This window comes from Benincasa hispida, chromosome 1 (assembly GCF_027475165.1).
Source record: "Benincasa hispida cultivar pf3 chromosome 1, pf3_genome.v1.1, whole genome shotgun sequence".
NCBI lineage: Eukaryota > Viridiplantae > Streptophyta > Magnoliopsida > Cucurbitales > Cucurbitaceae > Benincasa > Benincasa hispida.
Window position 1 is genome coordinate 39304222 of NC_143478.1, and position 24047 is coordinate 39328268.

At 32.1% G+C, this 24047-nt stretch overlaps 2 protein-coding genes and 1 long non-coding RNA gene across 3 annotated transcripts; 1 reads left to right on the forward strand and 2 right to left on the reverse strand.

Annotated features, from left to right (window-relative positions):
• Nucleotides 1–7585: 7585 nt before the first annotated feature.
• LOC120091990 (Reticulon family protein) lies at nucleotides 7586–11278 on the reverse strand. Its single transcript, XM_039050210.2, has 6 exons — nucleotides 11037–11278; nucleotides 10568–10748; nucleotides 9963–10104; nucleotides 9821–9890; nucleotides 9505–9719; nucleotides 7586–7904 (listed from the first exon to the last, which is right to left on the reverse strand). Exons 1-5 carry the CDS (start codon nucleotides 11095–11097, stop codon nucleotides 9550–9552), a joined length of 624 nt encoding a protein of 207 aa, XP_038906138.1. The 5' UTR covers nucleotides 11098–11278; the 3' UTR covers nucleotides 7586–7904; nucleotides 9505–9549.
• A 1646-nt stretch (nucleotides 11279–12924) lies between these two features.
• On the reverse strand, nucleotides 12925–15812 carry LOC120076546 (PRKR-interacting protein). Its single transcript, XM_039030444.2, has 2 exons — nucleotides 15247–15812; nucleotides 12925–13655 (listed from the first exon to the last, which is right to left on the reverse strand). The coding sequence occupies exons 1-2, from the start codon at nucleotides 15487–15489 to the stop codon at nucleotides 13380–13382; spliced, it is 519 nt and encodes a 172-aa protein (XP_038886372.1). The 5' UTR covers nucleotides 15490–15812; the 3' UTR covers nucleotides 12925–13379.
• A 3101-nt stretch (nucleotides 15813–18913) lies between these two features.
• Nucleotides 18914–23772, forward strand: LOC150038432 (uncharacterized). The gene is made up of 2 exons (XR_016526993.1): nucleotides 18914–19429; nucleotides 23550–23772. It is a non-coding gene; the product is annotated as an uncharacterized LOC150038432 (long non-coding RNA).
• The last annotated feature ends 275 nt before the right edge of the window (nucleotides 23773–24047 follow it).

The window sequence follows — 24047 nt, forward strand, 5'->3', positions numbered from 1 at the left end:
ACCATCAACTTCTTAATACCTAGCCTAAACTATAATTAACTAATTAATTACTTAATTGAATCTCGGATGTATTCATCTTTTTATTTATTTTTTAATCTACCTAATTGTTCGATTTTTGTCTTCAAAGTGAGCATAACTTAACTAATATAAAACTTGTATCAATGCTCTTTATTTCAATGATAGATCTAATATTCAGGATACGCTCAAATATTGCTCATACAAATATGTTTTTTAGTTCTGTCATTTGTTTCAAACTTATAATCTTATTCTTTCAAAAATTGAGATATTACACTTGACTTTTCATAAATATTTTAAAATTAAATTCGCAATATAAATTCTTTCAAATTTTAAATGAAATTCGAACGATGTATCATTGATTTATGATAGTGTGGCAATTTGATTTTTTCTTTTAGATCACCATCATCACACCATTTTAGATCTCAATTTTGTTAGAAATTAGAAAATAAAATAAAATACTTCGCAATGATAGTCTTAAAACATTTATAAAACATTAAGAGTAATATTGCAATGGTATATAATATTTTTTAAACAAATGACAAAGCTAAGTACTGTTCTTTATAATTTAGAGTTGTAGTTGTAGTGGTGTTTTTTTTGTTAAGTTCGAGAATATGTGGTATGTTGGAGTTCGAGACTTGACCTTTTTATTAAAAAAAGCAAACATAGCAAAGAAATACAACCACCACAAACAACCACACTTAAAGTCCCTAGAAGAGGAAGAAAAATAATAGAAAAATATCTTTTCAGATTAAATAGCAACTTTGAGAGGAGACTAACCGTTTCGAGAGGAGATTTCGAGAGAAGATTTAATCTCCTCTCGAAGAATATGACAAAAATGAACAATATTAAAAGTGTTTGAAACCAAAAAAATCTCCAACAAGGACTTCAATCTCAATAAAAGAAAAATCTTTCCTATTCAAAGACTCGATAACATTCAACATTGATTCAATGTTAATGGGAGAATTTAGCTCTTAGGATTAGAAAAGACGTCTTAATATGTCAAACTATGTTCAAGTTGGTGCATTATGATTATAATTGTGTGGTTATCATAAGTGGAGCCATATAATTTGAAGGAGGATAAAACTTTACCCTCACCTTGAGGAGTACAAGATTGGTTCATGTCTAAGTTCAAAATTTGACATGACTAAGGTCTCGTTTAGTAACAATTTGAATTTTGTTTTTTTTTTTTTTAAATTAAGTATATAAACACTACTTCCACCTTCAAGTTTCTTACTTTTTAATCTACTTTTTACCAATGATTTAAAAAACTAAGCCAATTTTTTAAAACTAAAAAAAGTAACTTTCAAAAACTTATTATTGTTTTTGAAATTTGGCTAAGAATTCATTTACATTATTGTAAGAAATTAGGAGAAAAAAAGCTTAATTTTAATGAATAAAAACAAAAATCGAAATGGTTACTATAATTATTGAAGTCTTTATATAAAACAGTGATATTTATTATATTTATTCCTTAATATTTTAATGATTACACTTTAAGGTGAAATTTTCTTTTATAAAAGTAAATAATTGCAAATATCTTTTTTCAAAAAGTTCAACAAAATCTAACTTCTCTTTTGATTTAACAATTATAAATGGAAAATAAACGATCAACCTTGGAAATAATAATGGACTAAATCATACATAATAAAAGGTAAAAAAACCTATATATAGTTGTATAAATTTTGATGGGGACAAATTAATGAAAAATCTTATAATTTTAATTATTGTATATATTTTTTTCAATTTAACTAAGTATTTTTCAAGTTTCCAAACAATCATCATTTCAAATGTACTTTTTTTTTTTTTTTAATAAATATCAAATGTGCTTTTGGAATTAGAAAAAGAATACTCTTTTAATTAAAAAAATTGAAAATGCAATCTTTGGCTACAACTTGTAAGAAGGTCTTTTAAATAATCTTTGTACTATCATTTTCAAGTATTTGAGATGATAATAGATAGAGATTAAAAAAAAAAAAAAAAAAAACTGTCACCCACCTCTTCATTTTTATTTATTTATTTTACTTAGACAACAAAATAGATATTAAATAGGTAAATGTAACATTTCCACCCACAGTAAAAATCTTCAGCCAAATTAAAATAATATGGCACATTTACTTTTTTACTTTTTTTATTAGTGTCATTATTATTATTATTATTATTATTATTATTTTGAAAGAATCACAATTTATTTCACTATGTTACACCCATTTTTATATTGAATTTCAATTTCATCCGGTTCCACTTTCAAGCTTGAAAAATGTTTCAATTTTTTCCTTTGATAAGTTTTCATTTGAAAAATCCTTTTAAAAAAAGAGTATATTCTCTTATGCTTTTTTTAAATTATAAGACGTATAGATGGTACAAAATTAATAACATCTAAAAGAAATAAGATATCAGAGTTAAGCTTTTGTTAAAATTTGAGTTCACACAATGTTATTCAATAGTTAATTAGTGCATTGGTCTAATTTAAATTGAAAAAAAGTTGATATTTATTAAGTTAGTGAGCTTACGAACCTATAATTTTCATGTCGATAATACAAATTTTATGTCAACTTATTTTAACACCAATTAAATACTTTATTATTCAATGAAAATTTATAAATTATATCGTACTTTATCAAAATAGACATAAGAATGGAAAATCAATCAACATTATTTTTTCAAGATTACTTATTAGTCTTAAGAGTGAGGATTCTTATCTTCAATAATGTAGTTTAAGAATGTATATATTCAAATATAAGAACAACCTAGCATAATAATAATAAAGTATCTATAATTCTTTTTTAAAATGGAAGGTTGAAATAAATTCAATTAAATTTTATTAATTCATGTGTTCCACTAGAATTTATATTATTATCATTATTTGTTTAATTTTTGTGAATTCATGAATGCATGATAAGTTGTGGGCATTCTCATGGATATAGGAAGTGGAACAGACCCCATTGGGAGGTGGGAAAAGTTTATTATATTTTAGGGTATGACATATAAATTATTATTATTATTTATTATTATTATATGGAAATAAACATGAAGGCCAGAAAATAAATAAAGGGAACATAAAATAAAAGTATAGTGGGGAATTTCAAGACACACTTGATCACACCCATGAGACAATGTCCAAATTTGATGCCTTTTTGGTACAGTATCAAAGATATTCAGACAAAATCTTTTTCTTAAAAAAAAAAAACAATATTTTACTCCACAAATTTCTCACTTCTCATATCACACAAAGCTTTTTGTATAGATATGGTCAAATTCACAAAGGATATGTGAAAAAGGTCTAAAGTTCTTCTTTTTATCTCTTGTGTGAGACGTCTCATATCTTAATTATTGGTACCCTAAAATAATTTCGAATGAAAAGTATTTACACATCAATTCATGCATAGTTTAATAGATAAAATATTAATTATCATCTTAAAAGTTAATAGTTTGATCCTCTATCTTTACAATTGTTGAAAAGAAAGAGAGAAAAATACTTACATTGAATACGGGTTAGTTGTTTTTAGGTAACTTTAGAAGAGATAGAGAATCCCTTTTATGAGATTAAAATCACTTTTTCTTAAATTTTTATATCATTTCCTCGACAGTATAGAAAAATTTCAACTTGTTACTTAAAAATGCAATTTAAGCTCGTTGATTATTGACGTTAAACTATTAATTTCATCCATTTGAATTCGGAAATAAAATGAGTGGTAAAATGAGTGTTATTATTTAATTAAGTTTTTTTTTTAAAAAAAAAAAATTGTGACTATGCATGAGCATTTGACTAGATGAGACTAATTTTTAAAATATTGGCTTTTAGTTTTGATCATGTTGGATGCTTTTTAGTTTGGTATTTTGTTTTTGAGTCCATCATGCTTATTTACTTGTTTGATGTTGTGGTTATTTTTAGGGATCGTTTGGATAATAATATTAAATATTTGGGATTTGAATGTTTGCATTTTAAATGTGTATTAAAAAATCCATGTCAAATGGGTTTTAAAGCTCCCTAGATAATAATATCCTAGATTTTAAAAAGTAGAATTTTGTAAAACAAACAGGGATATTAAATGTTTGTCTAAAGTCTCATGAGAAAATTTATGAAACAAATCGACCTTAAACATTTTCATTGTTGAGTTTGAGTATTTCTTTGGACTTTTCCTCCAAACGATATGTTTGGGGGTAATTGTCAAGTTGGAAAAAACAATACTTCTTTCAATTCATATCCATTTTTGTAAAACAACTCTCCTATTTTCTCAAGGTGGATTGCTTTAATAGGCACCAAATATACTTACTCTAGAGCAAGTGGTTGGATATCATATATAATATACCCACACAAAAAAAAATTGCTCAAATAAAAAAAAATAGAGTTCAAATCAATGTTACTTTTTTAGTAAACACCAGTTAATTATAAAATTATGAGTTAATTCAAACATAATTCAATAGATAAGATATTAATTATCATCTCAAAAGTTGATGATTGGACCTCCACTCAATTATTATTGAATAAGATATTTTTGTTGACATTTAGATAAAAATGAAACTTTGACATTGATATCTATCTCTTTATTAGAAGTTAAAAAGGGAGTTTTTGAAGAAGATTATGATTTACATCCCTTTGAACCTCAAAATTTGCAAGTGTTTTTTATGTTCTATATATATATATATGTTTTAAAGTTCTTATCCAAAAAAATGAAGAAAAGTATGGACCTTTGGAAAGTTGATATAAATGGGACAATGGTCCTATTAGCCTAAGGACCACCGGCCACCACCAACCCTTGATTCCCACATTGCATTGTCAAAGATTCCATCCCAAAATCTTGTCTTTTTTTCAATATTAAACTAAATTACCAACTTAATAATAATAATAATAATCTTGAGCATATTTAATTACCAAATTTAAAACACCTCCCTCAACGTGATTTCAATACAAAACATTCAAATGCTAAATTAAAGAATTTGGATTGAATATCTTTACACACAAAAATTAAATAATTTAGGTTTATTAGTTTAACATTATAGTAAACAAAGAATATAATGTGTATTATAAGCATCTCTATGCATTTTATTAATATTCTAAGAACTCAAAAGTTCCAATTTACCTTTGTTAGTTAAGAATGAGAATGAAAGGATGAAAGTGATTCTTTCTTGTTCTCATTGATGATGTTTAGCACAAGATACAAATGGTTTTTAATTTGTGGCTCAATCAAACTCTCCTACAACAGATTGGTGATTTTGTTTTTAGAGGATGAAACTCTCCTACAAAAGAGTGAACTAAATATTATGTTTATATTCATATGAATTTATGGACTTTGACTAGTTCATTTTCTACTACTTTTTTTTTTTTTTTTTGGTGATGGATCTCATATTCACCGCATACGTGAATCAAAATCCATTTTTTCTTTATTTTTTTCTTAGTATTATTAATATCCCATTTGGTAACCATTTCATTTTTTGTTTTGAGTTTTTTAAAAACTAAGTCTATTTTCTCTCATTTTCTTACAATAGTTTATCTCTCTTTTTAGTATAAAAATTGAATTCTTACCTAAATTCCAAAAACAAAAATAAATTTTTGTAACTATTTTTTTTTTTTTTAGTTTTCAAATTTTGATTTGGTTCTCGAAAACATTGGAAGAAAGAAGAAAGTAGATGACAAAACAATAAATTTAGAGGTGAAAATGGATGTTCATAGGCTTCATTTTCAAAAACTAGTTACCAAAAACAAGGCCTAAACAATTGATTTTAGTTATACTATTGAATGTCCAAATTTAGCTTATGGACTTTCAATAAATCATTAAAAAGTAATCCAATAATGTAAGTTTATCCCCCACATGATTAGTATAAGTTTATTATTATCATCAAACCAATTTTTAAAAAAATTAACTTGAAATTATTAGTTTTAAAATTTTGTACAAAGACTAAATTTATTTATTAAAAATACATGAACACGAAATGAAAAATCCAAAGTGATATTTTAAGCTACACAATTTCTGCTTCAAATGGATTTGATAGACACAAGATTATGATTGATTCTTTTTTCTTTTCCCCAATCCCACAACAAATCAATTTTCATTCTCATTTGGACAGAATCAAATAAATAAAACAAACATTGATAGTAGTATTGAGAATTAGATATAGAATTTGATCTGAAAAGAGAGAATGATTTTAAATCGATGAAATAAAAGCTTTGCTCTGACAAATGAATAATTGGTTAGTAAAACAAACCAGAAAGGAAAACCTGTTGTCCAGCAACTAATTGGTCTCCCAAAGAGAAGGCTTTCATCCTTTGGATCTAAAAAGAGAATTTGGACAAAACATGAATAATGATTTTTCCGTCTACTTAAAGCATTATCTTTCTATATATCACTATCACTATCAATCACTCTGCAATAAACAATCACCTTCATATTCACTTCTCTTTATCAATCTTACTCCCTTTACTTCTCCCAAAACCATTATCAATACCCCCCAAAAGAATCCACCTGCAAAAGCTTTCAATTCTTGTGTAATCTTAAAGTCTCTTTGGAACGACTTTCTAAGTGCTTAAACACACTCACTTTCCATACTCCTAATCTTAAGTTGGAAAACCCGGGTTTCATGTAGTCTGGAATTAACGAATTTCAAAGGCTTTTTTCTGTGACATTAGTAATAGATTTATATGTTTGAGATCTATGAAGGTTGTAGTCTTAGGCGTAGGTTCTCAAGAATCTAGCTTATGTAATTTGTAAGATTGTTAAACCTATAGCCTTCGAACTAAGTAGACTACAAAACCAAACATTGCTCTAATTTATTAATCCAAAAGGAAAAGACCAAACACCCCCAAAAAGTGTAATAAATTCTCTATCCTTTTGGGCTTTCTTTGTTCCTTTTTTGCTTCCTTTGGTTTGGCACAATACCATGTGCATTGTACTAGTCACTTTGCAGAGAAATATATATATAATTCAGTGTGTGCCAAAATCATAAGTCATAACTAAGATGCACTTGATAATTTTATAAAGAACCAGTAGTGATTTGGACAGCTTAAATAAATATATAGGAACACTTGCGTCCTTTGCAAAATCCCATACAAACCAGGAGACAAAAATACATGTGCTTTGGTGCAGGAAGTGTCCCAGTAATAATAATTTCTCTATTCCATGCGAGTCTTTCATAATTTTTTACTCTCCTAAATCTTTACAATTTTACCTTAAAAGTGAGGTTCAGAAACTTACACCTGCTTTACATGAGATGGAGCATTTTCTCTGTCATTACACCTGACAAGCAAAACAACTAATCAGCCTAAGCAACATATTAAGGTGAAAAAGAGAGAAAAATCATTTTTTTTTCTTCTTCCTTCTCATTTTCATGACAATCCTGGATAAAAATTCTTGAACCATAAACCATTAGAACAGCTTTCCAGCAATGTGCTGCTAAATGAACTGTGGCTACTGTTTTCATCGTACATGAGAAGCTAAGTTAGAGTATTTGAATTGAAGTGTATGCTAAACTCCGAAGCAAACCAAGAAACTTCATTACAAAATCTCATTACTACTACAATCCAGGCTCATAACAGCTTTTGTACAAAAATGACAAAACTAAATTGCCAAAGTTAAAGAAAGGTTCTAATCTACGAAAACTTTATTTTCATTTAGTTGAAAAAACAGAGGATAATTGCCAAAAATAAAATTACAGAACCCAGACTGGGAAACCAGGGTAGCCAAGACACTATTCAATCCAAAATCAAACATTATTGATTTCAGTTTTCACCCCAAAGTCAAAGTCAGAATACATTTATGTTAAACTATATACCACAGGTTTCTAAAAGATCTAGAATTCTGCAGTACATCGCTTTCAAAAGCAATCTTAATGCCTCTGATCAAAATCTTCAGATCTACTGATCATCCTTTTGAAAGCCAGCCAATGTGCCTCTGCATATTTCAAAGTAGCAACAAGTAAAACTAAAGCAAATCAGATAAATAGATGAAAATTTTGAAAACCTAAAACTTGAAAAGAAAAACAAACAAAATAAAAAAACAAAAGAAGGCTCTCCAATAGTAAGAATAAAAGTTAAAAAGAGGAAAAAAGGAAAGAAAGAAAGAAAGAAAGAAAAATAGAAGTTATGGCCAGAAAGGAAAAGGGAGGGAAAAAAAAACTAAACAAAAGTTCTTCAACTGAGAAGACAGCAACTAAGTCTTTTAAAAACAAATCATTTTATAACAAGATTCGATTTCCCTTTAAATAAATCTCTATTTGCAAAGTTTCTTACTATACACAAAACTATCATCCTACATACAATGAAGCATTTATTAGTTGAACTATATTGAATTAACCATTGCAGTACAGCACATCCTCAAGGATCAGGGAAGCCATCTAAGAAGTATATGAACAATATAATATTACCCACATCTTAAATCTTTTACCACAAGATAAGCACATTTGACAGATTGGTTACTTTGGCCAAGAACATAAAGCTAGAAGTCAACTTTATTGACAAGCACAATTTTATGGAAAAAAATAATAGTAATAATAATAAAGATGTATATTCATTATAAGAACCAAAGAAATAGAGATGTATATTCATGTGTGTGTGTGTGGTTTCATAAGAAATAGAGATATATATTCATTATAAGAACTAAAGAACAACCTAGGAGCCATGGGTAGAGAGAGCCCCTTCACAAAGATCTACCAAGGAAGAGACTTCTAATTGTAACTACAAAAGAATTTTGTGTGGACGCACCAAGAAGCATCATGCTGCACTGAAAGCCAAAAGGACTTGAAAGAATCTTCAAATAACCGACTATTCCTTCAAGATATAGATATTTTAAGAAAACGCTTTAATGATCAATGGTTAAGGAAGGATCAATGGTTAAGGAAGGATGACTATGATGGGTGGTTTTGCTGGAATGAGCTATAATAAGACCACCATTTCAGTAAATGATGTGGAAAATACTGGTAAGTAGCAAACATTGAGCCATAAGAAGATCAACAACTTGACTAAAGCTAAGGCAGGGGATGAACAATGAGGGAAATCTATTTATCAAATAAACAAGGACAAGAGGAGACTAATGAATGTTGTAAGTAGTTAATGCAATTGACTAATCAACTAAAACAAATTGTTTGTGTAAAAGAAAAAGATACTAATAACTAATTCATCAGCTGTTTTGTTTCTAAAAAGTTGAAAACAAAGTAATCAGAATTTTGTGAAATCTTATGAGATGTTAATATGTAGAGTATTTAAACTATGAAGTATTAAACTAATGTCATAAGCTACCAGAACTAATTCACAAATTTCAAGAACTAACAATCCTTCATCAAGAAGTAGGTGACATTTAAATTACAACAGAAAGAAATGAATTGATGCTCAAATTAAAGGGGAAAAAACATAAAAAAAATAAATAAGAGTTTTTTTTAACAAGACATTAGAATATTAGTACATAATAACCACTATGTTAATCGGAAATAATATTTATGGTTCGCGCCAGAATACAAAAATGGAGCAAGCATTACGAAAAAGGTAATCCAGCTCACTTCTTTTGAAGTTACTGATCATCAAGCATCTTCAAGTTACTATGCCTATTGCATCTTCTTCTCCTTGTTTAAGGGTAATGGTATCTTCCTTAAAACATTCTCGTCAAGCTTCATGTATTGCACCTGTGCATATCTATATGTTACATATAACTTTTCATTGATGTGATCCTGGTACTTATCATACACTATAGGAGCTGAAAGACTGAGAAGGACCCCTGCAAAAAAATATTGATAAAATGCATAAACTGTTAAGAAAATAACAGCTATGATATTTGAATTGCTGATTTCAAAGAAACGAAGTCCTCACAAAACTCACCAATATAAACCAATGTAAGAAAGTTGAAGAAACTGCCAATGAATGACACGGTCCATAGTACAAAAGCAACCTGAGATCATGAATAATTAACACACAAGCCCCAGGCATCACACGGATGAAAAGACAAATGATGATCCCTAACCTGAAGAAAGAGCTTAAGGTTTCTGCCTATTGCAATATCACGTGCTATTGAAAGAGCAAAATTGATCCACAATCTCAGTTCATCAGCAACCACTGAAACCAGTTCCTCAGAAATTTCCAGATCAGGAAGCGGAGGTAGAGGTCTGAATCACAAAGGAAGGTAACTTTTACTCTTACGTCCATTTCAATTCAAACCTTGAGAATGTGAACATTTGATCAGAACTAACCTAAAACAAATAAAGCTAAGTCATGTTAATTATTACCTCAAAAAAAATCTAGGCTGTTATTTTTCCAGCACAAATTAGAAAAGTGTTCCTCTCTTCAAAAAGGAACTTAAGTTTGTATGGAAATGTTTATTTGAAATCCCAAGAATTACCATCTCATAGATTGAGATGAATGTCAAGGTTGTAATTCCTTAGCTCCACAGGCTATGCTAAGGTTGGTACGATGAAATGGGTCCTTTCTAACAATGTGTGTTATTTACTTTTGATTCATCATCCATCAAAAAAACCGTAAACTCTCCACAAACTTCGACCCAAGAAATGGAGGTTATAAAATGGAACTATGTTAAGCACTGAAAGTTGGCAGAAGGAAGAGTCAAAGTACCTATTGAGAAGGGAAGCAGATTTGGCCCAGAAAAAAAGAATGATGACAAGAAGCAATAGAACATTGGCAACAAAAGATAAGAAGTTGTAACCGGCTCTTTCAAACAGGTACCACAAAGCAGTTGCAGACGTTAGAATCACAACCCCACCACACCATTTCTTCCATAACAGCACATCGGCCACTATCCATCAATAGGAAGATTAGCAAACCAACAATACATTTAATAAAATAAAACAAGTCAGCAAATTAAAGAAAAAGGAAGATCGGAGCATTTCTTAAGACAATCAACCCAATGAAACACATAATTCAGACACAGAATGCAATCAAATGGCATTAGACCCAAAATAACTAATTTTCCGAACATGAAAAGAAAAACCCTGATGGAGGAGGGAATGGTAAAGCATGAATGTAAGTACCAATTCGAAAATAGAAAGATCAGGAAACAAAGCAAAAGGGAGAAGGGAAGTACCATGACCACCGCCAAGCGCTTGATGAACAGAAATGCGACGAGAAGAATTAGATCCTCCCATGGAAATGTGATGAAGAATTAGGGTTTGAGAGAAAAAGAGAAAATAGAGGGAATTGAAAGCAGAGGAAGATGAAGATTGAAGAACTGAAGGGAGCAGACGGAGAATACTAACAGACAGAAATTTCAACAAAACATTGAAAATTTTATTTATTTATTTATTTCTCCTTTATTTTCCTTTTGGGCTGGGCTTGATTAAATCTCCATGCTGTTTCTTCTTTAAAAGGAAATATAAATTAAAATAAAAGAAATGAAAAAATATCAAACTATTTATAAAAATAATAAATATTAAAAAAATCTTGATAAACACGGGTAGACTTCTATTAATGTTTATTAGTGATAGACTTATGTCAATTTCTATCATTGATAGATACCGATACACTTCTATAGCCTCTATCACCTTCTATCAAAGATGATTGAAATTTTGTTATTTTGTGTAAATAGTTTCCTTTATTTTTCTATTTTTGAAAATTCTTCGATAAATAATAATAATAAAATAAAAATAAATAAATAAATCCATGCTATTTCATTTCAACTTTCCAGAGTTATTTGTGTAAAAAAAAATACCTTTCACGAGTTATTCCCATCGAATTAAATAAAATGAAGCAGTTTTCTTGTCATTTCCCTTTTGAGCATAACGATTTGTGGTAGTGGCAATTTGAAATTCTAAATTATTAGTGTTAGAATGTCTTAAACTAGGTATAAATTGGCTTTTTTTTTCTTCTTTTCTAACAATGTGGGGATGATATTAAACTTTTCATATCGAAGTCATTATCAATAGAGTTGTGTTCATTTTGACTATTCAAATTGGTCTTAATATTATATTGTCGGCAATTACTTTTCATAAATTATTTTGCTGTCAAAATTGTCTCGTATTACTTATATTCTATTTATTTAAATATTAAATATTTAAGAAAATAATGTAACCAATAAAAATAAATTTAGATTTAATGATATACTTGGAAGTTTTGTAATATTTTTTTTAAAACATCTCACTCTAAACCATTGAGGATACATTAAAAGTAGAGGATTGAAAATTTAGCCTTCTAATTTAAGATAATAAACATATATCAATTATTGTTTAACTATGTATATGTTGATACACAAATTTCTAAATTAAAAAAAATAAATATATGTCAATAATTATTGAATATACCCGTGTTGGCATGATAAATGATGCTTTCATTATTTTTTCTTAAAAAAAGTATAAATGACCCATTATTATTATTTTTGAGAAATTAAATGGGTCAGTGCATAGTTAACTGATCAAAACACTATTTAGTGTTTACCTAAAGATCAAAAAGTTCAAATGTCTCACATGCTTATAAACTCACAACACAAATTAGAAAGAACAAATAAATAATACCTTTTTGATAACCATTTGATTTTTTCTTAAAAAAAAAATTAAATCTATTTCATCTACATTTCTTACAATGATTTGCATCTTTTTCTAAGGACAATGGTTGAATTCTTAGAGATGGAAGTATTATCTACTTAATTTTAAAAAACAAAAACAAAAAAATAAAATGATTACCAAACAGAGATGAAAATATTGTCCATATACTTAATTTTAAAAAACAAAAATAAAAATAAAAAACAAAATGATTACTAAATGGATTAAATAATCTGATACAGGAACCACCACATTCACTTAACAAATACTTATCCTTCAAATAGGTTGAGAAAGTATCCCTGCATTAACAGCCTTCTTCATTCAATATTAATAGTAATGGCAGGACTAAATTTTCAGTCCTCATTCAATTCTGATGGTCAAAGCATGCCCAAGTTTTGTATCTCATAACCTATTATCAGTTTCTAAAAGTGCCAAAGATTGAGTATGAATCACATTCCTTTAATTTTGCATCTCCACTCATCTTAGAACAACCTCCCATCTGTTCATAAATCATAAGCAACAAGTTCATATATATGAGTAATACACACCACGAGTATCCTCAGACTATACTAAAATTCTCTCAATCTGTTCAACATGTAATGTAATAAATATTCTGCTAACACATTTGGGTGTCATACAATTGAGAGAGAGAGAGGTGTCTTGCGGGAAGATTGGAGGATTATATTCAAATGATCCATTCTTCCAACCTCACCTGCGATAAAATCATAAAAGCCAACAGATCCAGGTACTACAATGGCTTGTAAGGAATTGTGCACCGGCAAAATGCCAGGTAGGCGAACTCATGGCTGTCTTCTGGTTAGACGCTCATCTGAAAAGGCTCGGGCAGAAAAGTTACAGACTCCAAACTTTGGTTCCAGGTGGGAAAGATCTAGTCATGTTGCATTGTTCTCACCATTATCTGTATCCCCATCATCATCAGAGGATTCATCTTTCTGATCTTCATCTCCACCTGAATTCAATTTGCTCCTCTTTTCTTTTCTTCTTTGCTTCTTCTTTTGGCGTTTTAAGCGCTTCTTTGCAGTACGCTCCTCTGCAGCTTTCATTCTCTCTTCCCTTCGCATATTGAATTCGGCTAATTCTTTCTTTTTCTGATAATCAACGTCCATTCTAGCAAGTCTGTCTTGCTCTTTTCGCCTCATTTGCCTATACTGTCATTTGAAAATTTGATGGGACAAGCAGCAGATATTACTACATAATCCAAGATTGAGACATGTTACCATAAACTCATGAATAGCTGGTCTTTATCAAGGATGGAGAGGATAATAACTAGATTAAAGTTAAACAAAAAGATCTAATGCATTCTGAAGGAAAATTTGTGAACTTAACTACACAAGTGGAGACTTTCTTTTCTAAACACATCCAGATGACATTGAGCCGGGTAGAAAAGTTCAAATCCCCACATGAACTTTCTTGGCTCCTTAAAATATGAAAGACCAATTAACACCAGACTAAAGAGCATTTTTATGTCAAAACAGTATTTTCATAAACCTGTTCTGTTGCTTCTTTTAAATCACATTAGCATTTCTCAGATGACATAGAAAACCAACAAAAGAAGCAATGCATTTACATGGACCAAAATTTCAAGAGCATGGTTTCAAACAGAGTATTCATTAAAATACTACTGCGACTCCATGTTCAATTGATGCACTATCACAAAAACCTACTGATAAATGATAATGACCATAGTAACTTGATTTAGGTAGGAGATGATCATAGCTATAACATATGAAAATATGGGTGCATGGAACACAACATTACTCCAATCCATTTCTCCCCCTCAGTCCGAACAACTCCAATCTATTTCTCCCTCTCACTGAGTGAGCATAAGATTAATTCATTATGTAACCAGAAAATTTTATCAAATGCATGATATTTCACTCGAAAGTTCACAAAATTATTAAAGTGAAACAATGGACATCCCACTTTAAGGTAAATCCACCCGAATAAAATTTATTGGTGGATAGTTTCCTTGTTTTTGAACATGACAGGGCATCTTACAAAACCTTGCCGTTCTCTTCAATTATCACACCATTCTGAACATAAACTAGATGCCCCAATTTTCCTATTACCTACAAACATCTAATCTCAGTAACCTAACCACATCCTAGTTGTACTCCTACAATGTAGGTTGTCTTTTTTGCCCAGTATTCATTCTAATTTCTACCTTTTTCAATAATGCTTTTGCAATTGTTCCATCAACCCTAAACTCTTTCAATATATCCACCACGATTTTCTTTAAAAATGTCACAACCTTACTAGAACATGATCTGTTCTATAGGACGTACAACTGTGTCCTTGAATTCCAAGGATTTTCTTTACAAATGTCCATAGATTCAAATAAATGTCACATGAGCTAAACCCAACCTAGGAATTTTCAATACTCAAATTCCCATCAAAATAAGGGACATCTACCTTAATTCAACACCCCTGTTGTTCACAACCTGCCTATTTTCCCCCCGATAAAAAGTTCTTCCACTTATCATCCGTTGCTACTCTCAATAACTCAAATGATCGAAAATATCCCGAAACAAGTTTGTTAGCGTATCCTAAGGCCTAAGATACATTTCATCCTCCGTAATAACCACTCCAAGTAATGCAGTTGCACAGTTTTCCATCAACGCATCAAACATTCATCGTAAAAACATCATATAAAGAAATACGAAAACAAAAGTGGTCGAAAAGAATCAACCTCCAGATGAAAATCCACGCAATATAAAACAAGATAATTCACTCAAGTACCTGGTGAAAATCACCGGAACCAGAACCAGCAGAGCTTCCAGACGTGTTGCTGACACGAACAGGAACATTATCGATGATTCTCCGAAGCTTGACCTCCAAATCCTCGTCCTCCTCCTTCACCGGCGGCGTATATTCCACAAGCGCGTTCGACTCAGTTGTCGCCAACTGCGTTTCAGGTTTCGGTTTGGGAGGCATCGGAATCACCAGCCGACGTTCCCCATCCTTCACCCTGCCGGTTGACATGGTATTCCAGAAACCCTAAAACCCTAATTGTAAAAATTTCCTCGATCAATTCCAAGAAGACTCTTATGGTAACTGAAGCAGCAATGTTTCTGCGACCTTCAAGTGAAATTCCGATTCGTTAACTTCAACTTTTCCGACCGTCGCAGAACCGTGGGTTTTATGCCTCCCTCCGGCGCCGTACGAATTCAAAAGCTTAGAAAGAGAGGAGTCGCCACCGGCAAGAGGGAAATTACAATAAAAATAAACTCCATAAAACATTGAGGAATTATAAACTTTGCCCAATATTTTTACATTTTTGCATAATTAACCCTTTTTACGAAATATCATTTTAACATTTTTGGTTCGTGTAATAATGTTAAATTTTAGTATACTTATAATAAATTTTAATTGTACTTCATGCTATTAATTTTTGTTGATTTTCATTAAAAAGAAAAAAATTGCATTTATATTCTCTTCATGCATTAAAAAATATATTCCCACAATTTCTAGTTCATGATATTAAAATTAAAATTATTATTTAATTAATTTCGATAAAAATAAGTTAAGATTTAATCAAAGTATTTTAAGATTTAATAAAAGTTGAAGGTATTATGACTAAATTTACACAAACAAAACTGCAAATACTAAAATGAAATAGAATTTAAAGTACATAAAATTAGGGAAATACAGACAAACTTTGACATTCAGAATTGATTTTCTAATTTTACCATCATTAATACTTAATTATTGATTCTTTAAAAAAAATTACTTGATTAATTTTGTGTTTCTCTCGAACTTATACTTGCTCTCTTTCTATGATGTTCCCTCCACCACTCTACTAGTTACCATTTTTTATCTTTAATGTATCAAGGATGATTCAAATTTCTTCTTCTTTTTTAAAAGTTTATCTTCTTCATCTTTAAAGATAATGATCGATAAAAAGTTGAACCTCATTTTTCTAAAGACGAATACAAAACAACAATATTTCTCTAATAAATTTCAAATCTATTTTTTAAAAAATCATTATTAATAAAAAAAAAGTTATAGATCTTAGTTATAACTTGGAACTATTTTTCTATCATTTAAATTTTGATTTGATATTAATTGGACTATTATGCTTTGACATGTTATTGATAATATTTGGCATAAGCATTAGCATGAAAGAGAGGTGTACACCTATCAAACGAAATGGGTTTAAAATGTATCATATTCCTTTTTTATTGTTTTTTCGATCAAAGGTAGGGATTCAAATTTCAACTTTGGAAGGATTTATTTAAAAAAATGATTGATACTACAAACTTTATATAAATTGAACGAATGATATATTATATTATATTCTTTTGTTATTTTGTAGAATTGACTTGACTTATTTATTTAGGTCAAATTATACTAAATTATTGTTCGTTAATTCATTTGAGATGTTAGACAACATGTAATTAAGAGGTGTTAATGGCTCATTATGTATCATTAAAGTAAAACTTTGATGCCAAAAGGGCATATCATCTATGCCCATTTTATTTCTCAATCCTCCAAAATTCTTTGTTGAAGGGATTTCTTGTGGGGAACTCAAACGGTTAATTTTCCCAAAAAAAAAAAATAAACGAACAAAATAATTAATACATCAAATTATCTACTTGTAATATATATATTATAGACTAAATATTTAACTACATAGTTCAAACATGTCGAGGGTTGTCCATGTAAGGCCTAAGTCCACGAATGAACCCAATTCTAAGAAAAATCAAGAAGCGACATGAGGAATATTCGTCTTAAAAGAAAAAAGTCAGAGACTTAAATTATGGGTCGACGAACAAGGACGGATCTATTAAGGGATCGAGTGTACGTGTCCCCCTCAAACCGAATGTACTAAATTTATGTATGTTATTTTTATTAAATAGAAAAAAAAAATTATACATATATATTAAGTACATTGTTTTCCCCCTTTCAATGCATCGTGGGAAGTGGCTCCAATGGTTTGAGGAGCACGAGTGGGCTCCAATGGTTTGAGGCATATTTTTCAAAAAAAGAATAAAAGTCGAATTTTTTTCTCTCTTTTGAATGAATATACTTCTAATTGACAACAAATTTAAAAACAATAAAAGAGATAAATAAATATAAAAATAGAAGGATAGATCAAAATACAGTACATATATAATTGAAATAAAGTTGGTTAAATAAAGAACGATACAAAAGTGATATAATAACATTATATTGATTATCCTAAAAAAACATAACTTATTGTCTTATCGGGTAATTCTTTTGTGGTGCTCAAGGGAAAGTGATTTCTGGAGACAAAAAATGAAGAATATATTTCATAATAATTATATACTTTGAAATTTAAAAAGAAAAAAATTAAAATAAGTAGTAACAAATTGAACCTTAATTAGAGGAGAATCTCTTTGTAAATTATAATATTTCTTGTATGTATGGAAGACAAACACGAATCCTCCTGTAATTTGATAAGAACTTTTGTTGTTGACAAATTCGACATTGAATATGAGCCTGTATTTTCGAACCCTAGAAGAAAAGAATGAAAATATATATATGATAGAAGAGAGAGTTTTAATATAGAAAAATAAATAAATTCTTCTAAATTATCTAAATATAAAAAATAAAAAAAAATGGAAGAGTTAACCAAATTCATGCAAATATTGTTACTCAATAGAATCCTAAAATTTTAAAATTCTTAAAATATAGGGAAAGATTTAGATTTTACTAACACCTTCATTGTAAATAATAGATTTTTCAAATTTCAAACCTACATGATGTTTAAAAAATGAAAGCCTTAATGTTTATTCTCTTTGGAAGACTTCGATCTCTCTAATAAAAGAAATCATCTTCTCAATCATTTTGTAAAAGAGGTAAAAGAAAAAGTTTTTATATTATGTAAAGAGTGGGTAGGATTTATACGAAAAGATTTAATTTTAGAATTAAGTTGGCTAAAATTTGTCACCGAAAAGATTCAATAAGGTAATTTATGTGAAAAGATTGACTTGAAAAACAAGATGCCTCATTTAAAAGAAAAAAAAAAAGAAAAAATAAATGAGATCTATTAAGAAATAAAATTTTCCCCTTCTTGCAAGGGTGACTCATTGAAGTAATTTGGCAAGCTCCTCATCAATCCTAACAACCAGATAAACGGGTGATTGTTAAATTTTTTAAATCAAAATTTGAAGAAGAATTTTAATCAGTTTATAAATCTTAAACTAATTAGATACTGATAATGTAAATAAAATATTAGTTCAAGCCTCTCAATACCTCCTCCACTATCTTAGTCGAAAACATCATATGGCCTAGTCGACCGTGGCATTTATTAAAATATCAAGAAAATTAATGTGTTTCCCACTGAGGGTATTAGAGTAATCATGCACAATGGCATTTTTGTAAATAAACTCATCTTCCAATTCCTAGGGCTCATTATGGATGGCTTTACTCTTAGTTACCTGGTCGCAGCTGCATAACTCCAATAGAGATAAAAAAAAAAAATGCCAATAGAGAGGAAAAAAACCAAAATGAGAGATAGAGAAATTGTCGCCATAGATGAACCCGGTTGGAGTGGCTCTTCAATTGTGTCGTCGAAGTTCGTTAGTTACCTGGTCGCAGAAAGTGGCTGTTTTGGGATGTGTTCTGGCGTGGGTTGGTTGTTTGAGTGTGTGTTCCGGCGTGGGTAGTTTCATTTTACATAGGCATTTTCAGCATGTGGGTGGTTGTTCCGACGTGGGTAGTCTCAGTTTGCACAGGGGTTTTCAGTGTGTGGATTTCAATGGATGTTAGCCGGTCGTGAAGTCGATTCCATAAAAAAAAAGTACGCCGAGTTGAGATCGCCCCTTTAAAGCTTTCAGTGTATTTTGCATCTCCTAAGTTTGTAAGGTGACGGAAGTCGACAGTTTCGATCACAACTGAGATGTAGGAAACAACGCATCGATGTGAGATTTAGGAGAAAACGAATTGATCTGTGGAGGTAAAATGGACATTTTCTTTAAAATTGAATGTAAACTAGGTAGTGAAAAATTCTCCCATTATACACTCATATATTTATAGTTTTTTTTTTTAAAAATAATTTTCAAGATATATATAATATTTAATTTTATACACCAATATTTTTGTATCTTTTTACCATTATTTAAAAAAAATTGATGGAATGATTTTTGGTTGATGAATAATTATATAAAGGAATCTTAGTGGATATTGTATCCAGTGCTAGGGTACATATTGGTGCGGTGTATGTCTCTAATCACGTCAGCGAGAGGAGGAACTTATGATCTCAGATGTGTGTGCCTCGTGACAGCTTCCTGGAGTTGTTTTGGGGGATTTTAATGTTATTCGTAGTAGTTCGAAAGATTTCAGAAGATTTTAGTGGTTGCCCTAGCTTGAGGGAGATGAAAGAGTTTAATGAGGTGTTATTGGAGGCGGATCTGATTGAGTTGGGTGTGACAGGTAACTGACTAGTAAACTTCAGGGGAATGGTATCTTGCGCCGCTTGGATCAATGCTTGTCCAATGAGGCGTGGAAGGTAGCTTTTCCGTATTCGGAGGTTAGGGTTAGTCAGTGGGGGATTTCTGATCATAGCCCTCTTTTGGTTTCTACCGGGGAGACGAGGAGTAAACCGCCTCCTACGTTCCGTTATTTTTCTCATTGGGCGGAGGTAGAGGGTTTTCTTGATACTATTAGGTCAGTGTGGAGAAGGTATGAGGATGTGCCTCTTAGGGTTAGTTTTGTGCGAAATTTAAAGGCAGTGAAGCGGATTTTTCTTGCAACGTTTGGTAGGCGTATCTCTGTGTTAGCTAATGAGGTGCGGGCGGCTAGGCAGGTTATGAAGGCTGCTCAGGCTGCGGTAGAAAGGAATCCTGATTTAAAGTCGGTGTGTGCGGAGGTGGCTCAGGCCACTGAGGTGTTTTGGTCAATGGCGAGATTGGAGGAGGTGTTGCTCCAGAAGAAGGCCAGGGTTAGGTGGCTGGAGTTAGGTGATATAAACACAACTTTTTTTTATCGTTGTGTTCGTTCTCGTCGCAGCTGCAGTGGTTTATTTATGGTCGTGGATGCTGGGGGGACTCGCCAACATGACAGGGTGGTAGGGGTGGCGGTAGAATTCTTTCGGGGTTGCTTAGGGCTCAACATGTGGGGTATAGGGATCTTACTGCCTGAATTGGGGTTATTGTACAGTTCAGCTGGCCCGAGGAGGGGATGGAGGCACTTGGTCGGCCAGTGAGTCGGGAAGAGATTCAGAAGGTTTTATTCTCGATGAAGTCTGGGAAGGCTCTTGGGCCAGATGGGTTTTCGATGGATTTTTACAGAGCTGCTTGGAGTGTGGTTGGAGATGATTTTTGTGACGCTGTGCTGAATTTTTTTAAAACATGTTACCTGCCTGGTAGAGTTAATTCTACTGCTATTACTCTCATCCCTAAGAGGTAGGGAGCTAAACCTATAGAAGAGTTTCGTCCTATTTCATGTTGCAATGTTGTGTATAAGTGTATCTCGAGGATCTTAGCTGAGAGATTGCGGTTGTGGTTGTCTGATTTCATTAGTGGTAATCAATCTGCATTTGTTCCGGGTAGGTCAATTTTCGACAACATTTTATTGTGTCAGGAGCTCGTAGGGATCTATAAGGAGGGCAGAGGGAAGTCGCGTTGTGTGTTAAAGGTAGACCTTCAGAAGGCTTACGATTCGGTGAATTGGGATTTTCTGTTTGGTGTGTTGTTGGCTATAGGTACACCCCTTCAGTTTATTAGTTGGGTGAAGGCTTGTATTACTTCGCCTAAGTTCTCTGTGATGATTAATGGTTCCCTTGAAGGGTTTTTTCCTGGTAGGAAGGGGTTGAGGCAAGGGGATCCGTTGTCTCCTTTTTTTGTTTGTGATGGTGATGAAGGTCTTGTCTAAGTTGTTGAATAAATCTCTTGTGTGGTTTAGGTTCCATGATCGGTATGAGCGCTTGGGCCTAACTCATTTGGTTTTTGCAGACGATTTGATGATTTTTTGTGCAGCTAAGAGAGATTCTTTGGAGTTTGTGAGGCAAGTATTGACAGAGTTTGTAGAGCTGTTTGGGTTAGTTGCAAATGTTTGGAAGAGTTCCATGTTTGTTGCGGGTGTGGAGTCTGGGGAGGCGAAGGAACTAGCTACATATATGAGTGTCTTTCTTGGTTTGTTGCTTGTTAGGTATCTGGGTTTACCTTTATTGGCGGGTCGGTTGAGGGTGTGGATTGTGCGCCTTTGATACAGAGGATTACAACTCGTATTAGAAGCTGGGCAGCGAGGTCCTTCTCCTTTGCTGGGAGGTTGCAGCTTGTTAGGTCTGTTTTATAGTCCTTTTAGGTTTTTTGGTGTAGCATATTCTTGTTGCCTGCGTATGTAACTCATGAGGTTGATTGTCTATTACGTAGTTATTTATGGAAGGGTAGTATGGTGAATCGAGGTGGTGCACGGGCGGCATGGGATGAGGTGTGCTTGCCGTTGGTAGGGGGGTTGGGTGTGAAACACGTGGCCTCTTGGAACCAAGTTGCTATTATGAAGCTGCTCTGGCTTTTCTTAATTAAATCGGGGTCACTTTGGGTGGCATGGGTGGAGGCGTATATTTTGCGTGGGCGGTCGTTGTGGGCTGTTCGAAGTGAGGTTGGGAGGTCTAGGTGCTTGAGGGCTATCTTACAAAGTAGAGATAGATTCAAGCATTTGGTTTGTTTGATGATTGGCGATGGACGGTCTTGTTTTGTTTGGTGGGATCCTTGGCTGCCGGGGGGCACGATTTGGATTCATACGGGTCTACGGTAGTTCATGATGCAAAGAGTAGTTTGGAAGCACAGTTCTTGGAGTTCTTGGATGGTGAAGGAGGTTAGAAGTGGCCTACAGTGTCTTAGGAGCTGCTTGAGATCTGGGGTTTTATCCAGGTAGTGAGGATTAGGGTGAGGGGAGAGGATTATTGGGTTTGGGTGCCGGATGCTAGTGGTCGATTTCCTATCGCTAGTGCTTGGGAGAGTATACGTCCTCGTAGTCCTAGAATGTCTTGGACTGGTATTTTATGGGCCGAGGGTGGCATTCCACATCATTCCTTCTGTGCGTGTTTAGCAGTGAGGGACAGGTTGGGTATGCGGGATTGGTTGACGATTTAAGGTGTGTTGTTAGAGGGGGTGTCTTTTGTGTGGGGGAGGTGTGGAATCGTGGGATCATTTATTTTTTGAGTGTGGGTTTGGGAGAGAGGTGTGGTCTAGTGTGTTACGTCAGTTAGGTTCGACGCATCGGGTGACTGGTTGGGATGTAGAGTTAAGTTAGTTGTGCCAAGTGGGGTCGGGTAAGGGGGTGCGTAGTAAGTTGTTTCGTGTTTTCTGGTGTGCGTCCATATACTACATCTGGCAGGAGCGTAATCAGCGGCTAAGTTAGTCTCACAAGGAAGCCATAAGCTTTAGCTAAACATGTTTTTCATTTCCACAAGGTTAATGTCAATAGGAAGGGTTTATCAACCCTAGGAGGAACGCTCAAAGGCTGTGAGTGACAGTTGATATTTTTTCAAATGTTTAACACGTGCTTATTGAAAGGTTTAGACTCATGCTTGTCTATATGAATGATTAAAATATTTTCCAGGCATACTATAAGCCATTAACGCATGCTAGTTTTTAAAGAAGTTTATGCGCATGACTTAAGTATTTCATTACTTACCATTCCAAGGAGCATGCGTTAGAAGTGATGTTTATTAGCAAATATGTTAAAGCATATAATTTATGATGTTATGCTTTCAAAGTATGAGTTTTATGATGAATGTTAGAACCCGATATTGAAGGACAATGAGAAGGTATCTGGGCAATAGTACCTAAAGTATGACGGTACTTAGTATTAAACACATGCACGTAGGTAAAGTCAATGTTGGTTGTGTTGAGAGAACTCCACACCAACTAAGGTTTAACGCTGAGGGATTGAGCAAAAGGGTTCTCTCTTAACTTAAAGAATATGTAAATCTATGTTTTAAGCTATGCTATGATAAAATTTTTATTCATGAGTTTGCTTGCCAGTTTTCAGTTTTAAAGCATGTTGTTTATATTTTATTAGTCACTTACTGGGCTAGTAGTTCACTTGTTTAAATGTTTTTATTCTCCCAGGTAGTGGTCATCTCCCCAGAGAATAACTGCACTACTACTCTGCCACTTAAGGATTAAGTTGAAAGAGGAAGTATAGGTGTCTATTATGTAATTATCTATACACATATGATGCATATTAGGGACTAGTTTTGAGTGTGGCCACTGAACCTTATTTCTGTTTATATGTTTTAAATTTGCTATTTATGGAACTCTGAGGTTGCTATAAATGTTTTACGTTCTGCTAGTTCTTAAATGTTAAAGATGTTATTCGAAGGTTTCTTAAACAGGTTAAAAGGGTTAGCTAGGCGGTAACTGCCACAAAAGGGTTGGTAACTGTTGTCGGCACACTCCCTTCTAGATTAAGTGGCTAATTTGAAAGTGGATGTGCACATCATTTGCTAGTATTGCATTTATATTTGATTTTCATGTTGAATATTTAAAACTATTAAACTTATCGGAAGCAAGTGTTTTTAGAAGAATTCGACATGCTGAAGATATAAACAAATTATAATTAGTAAA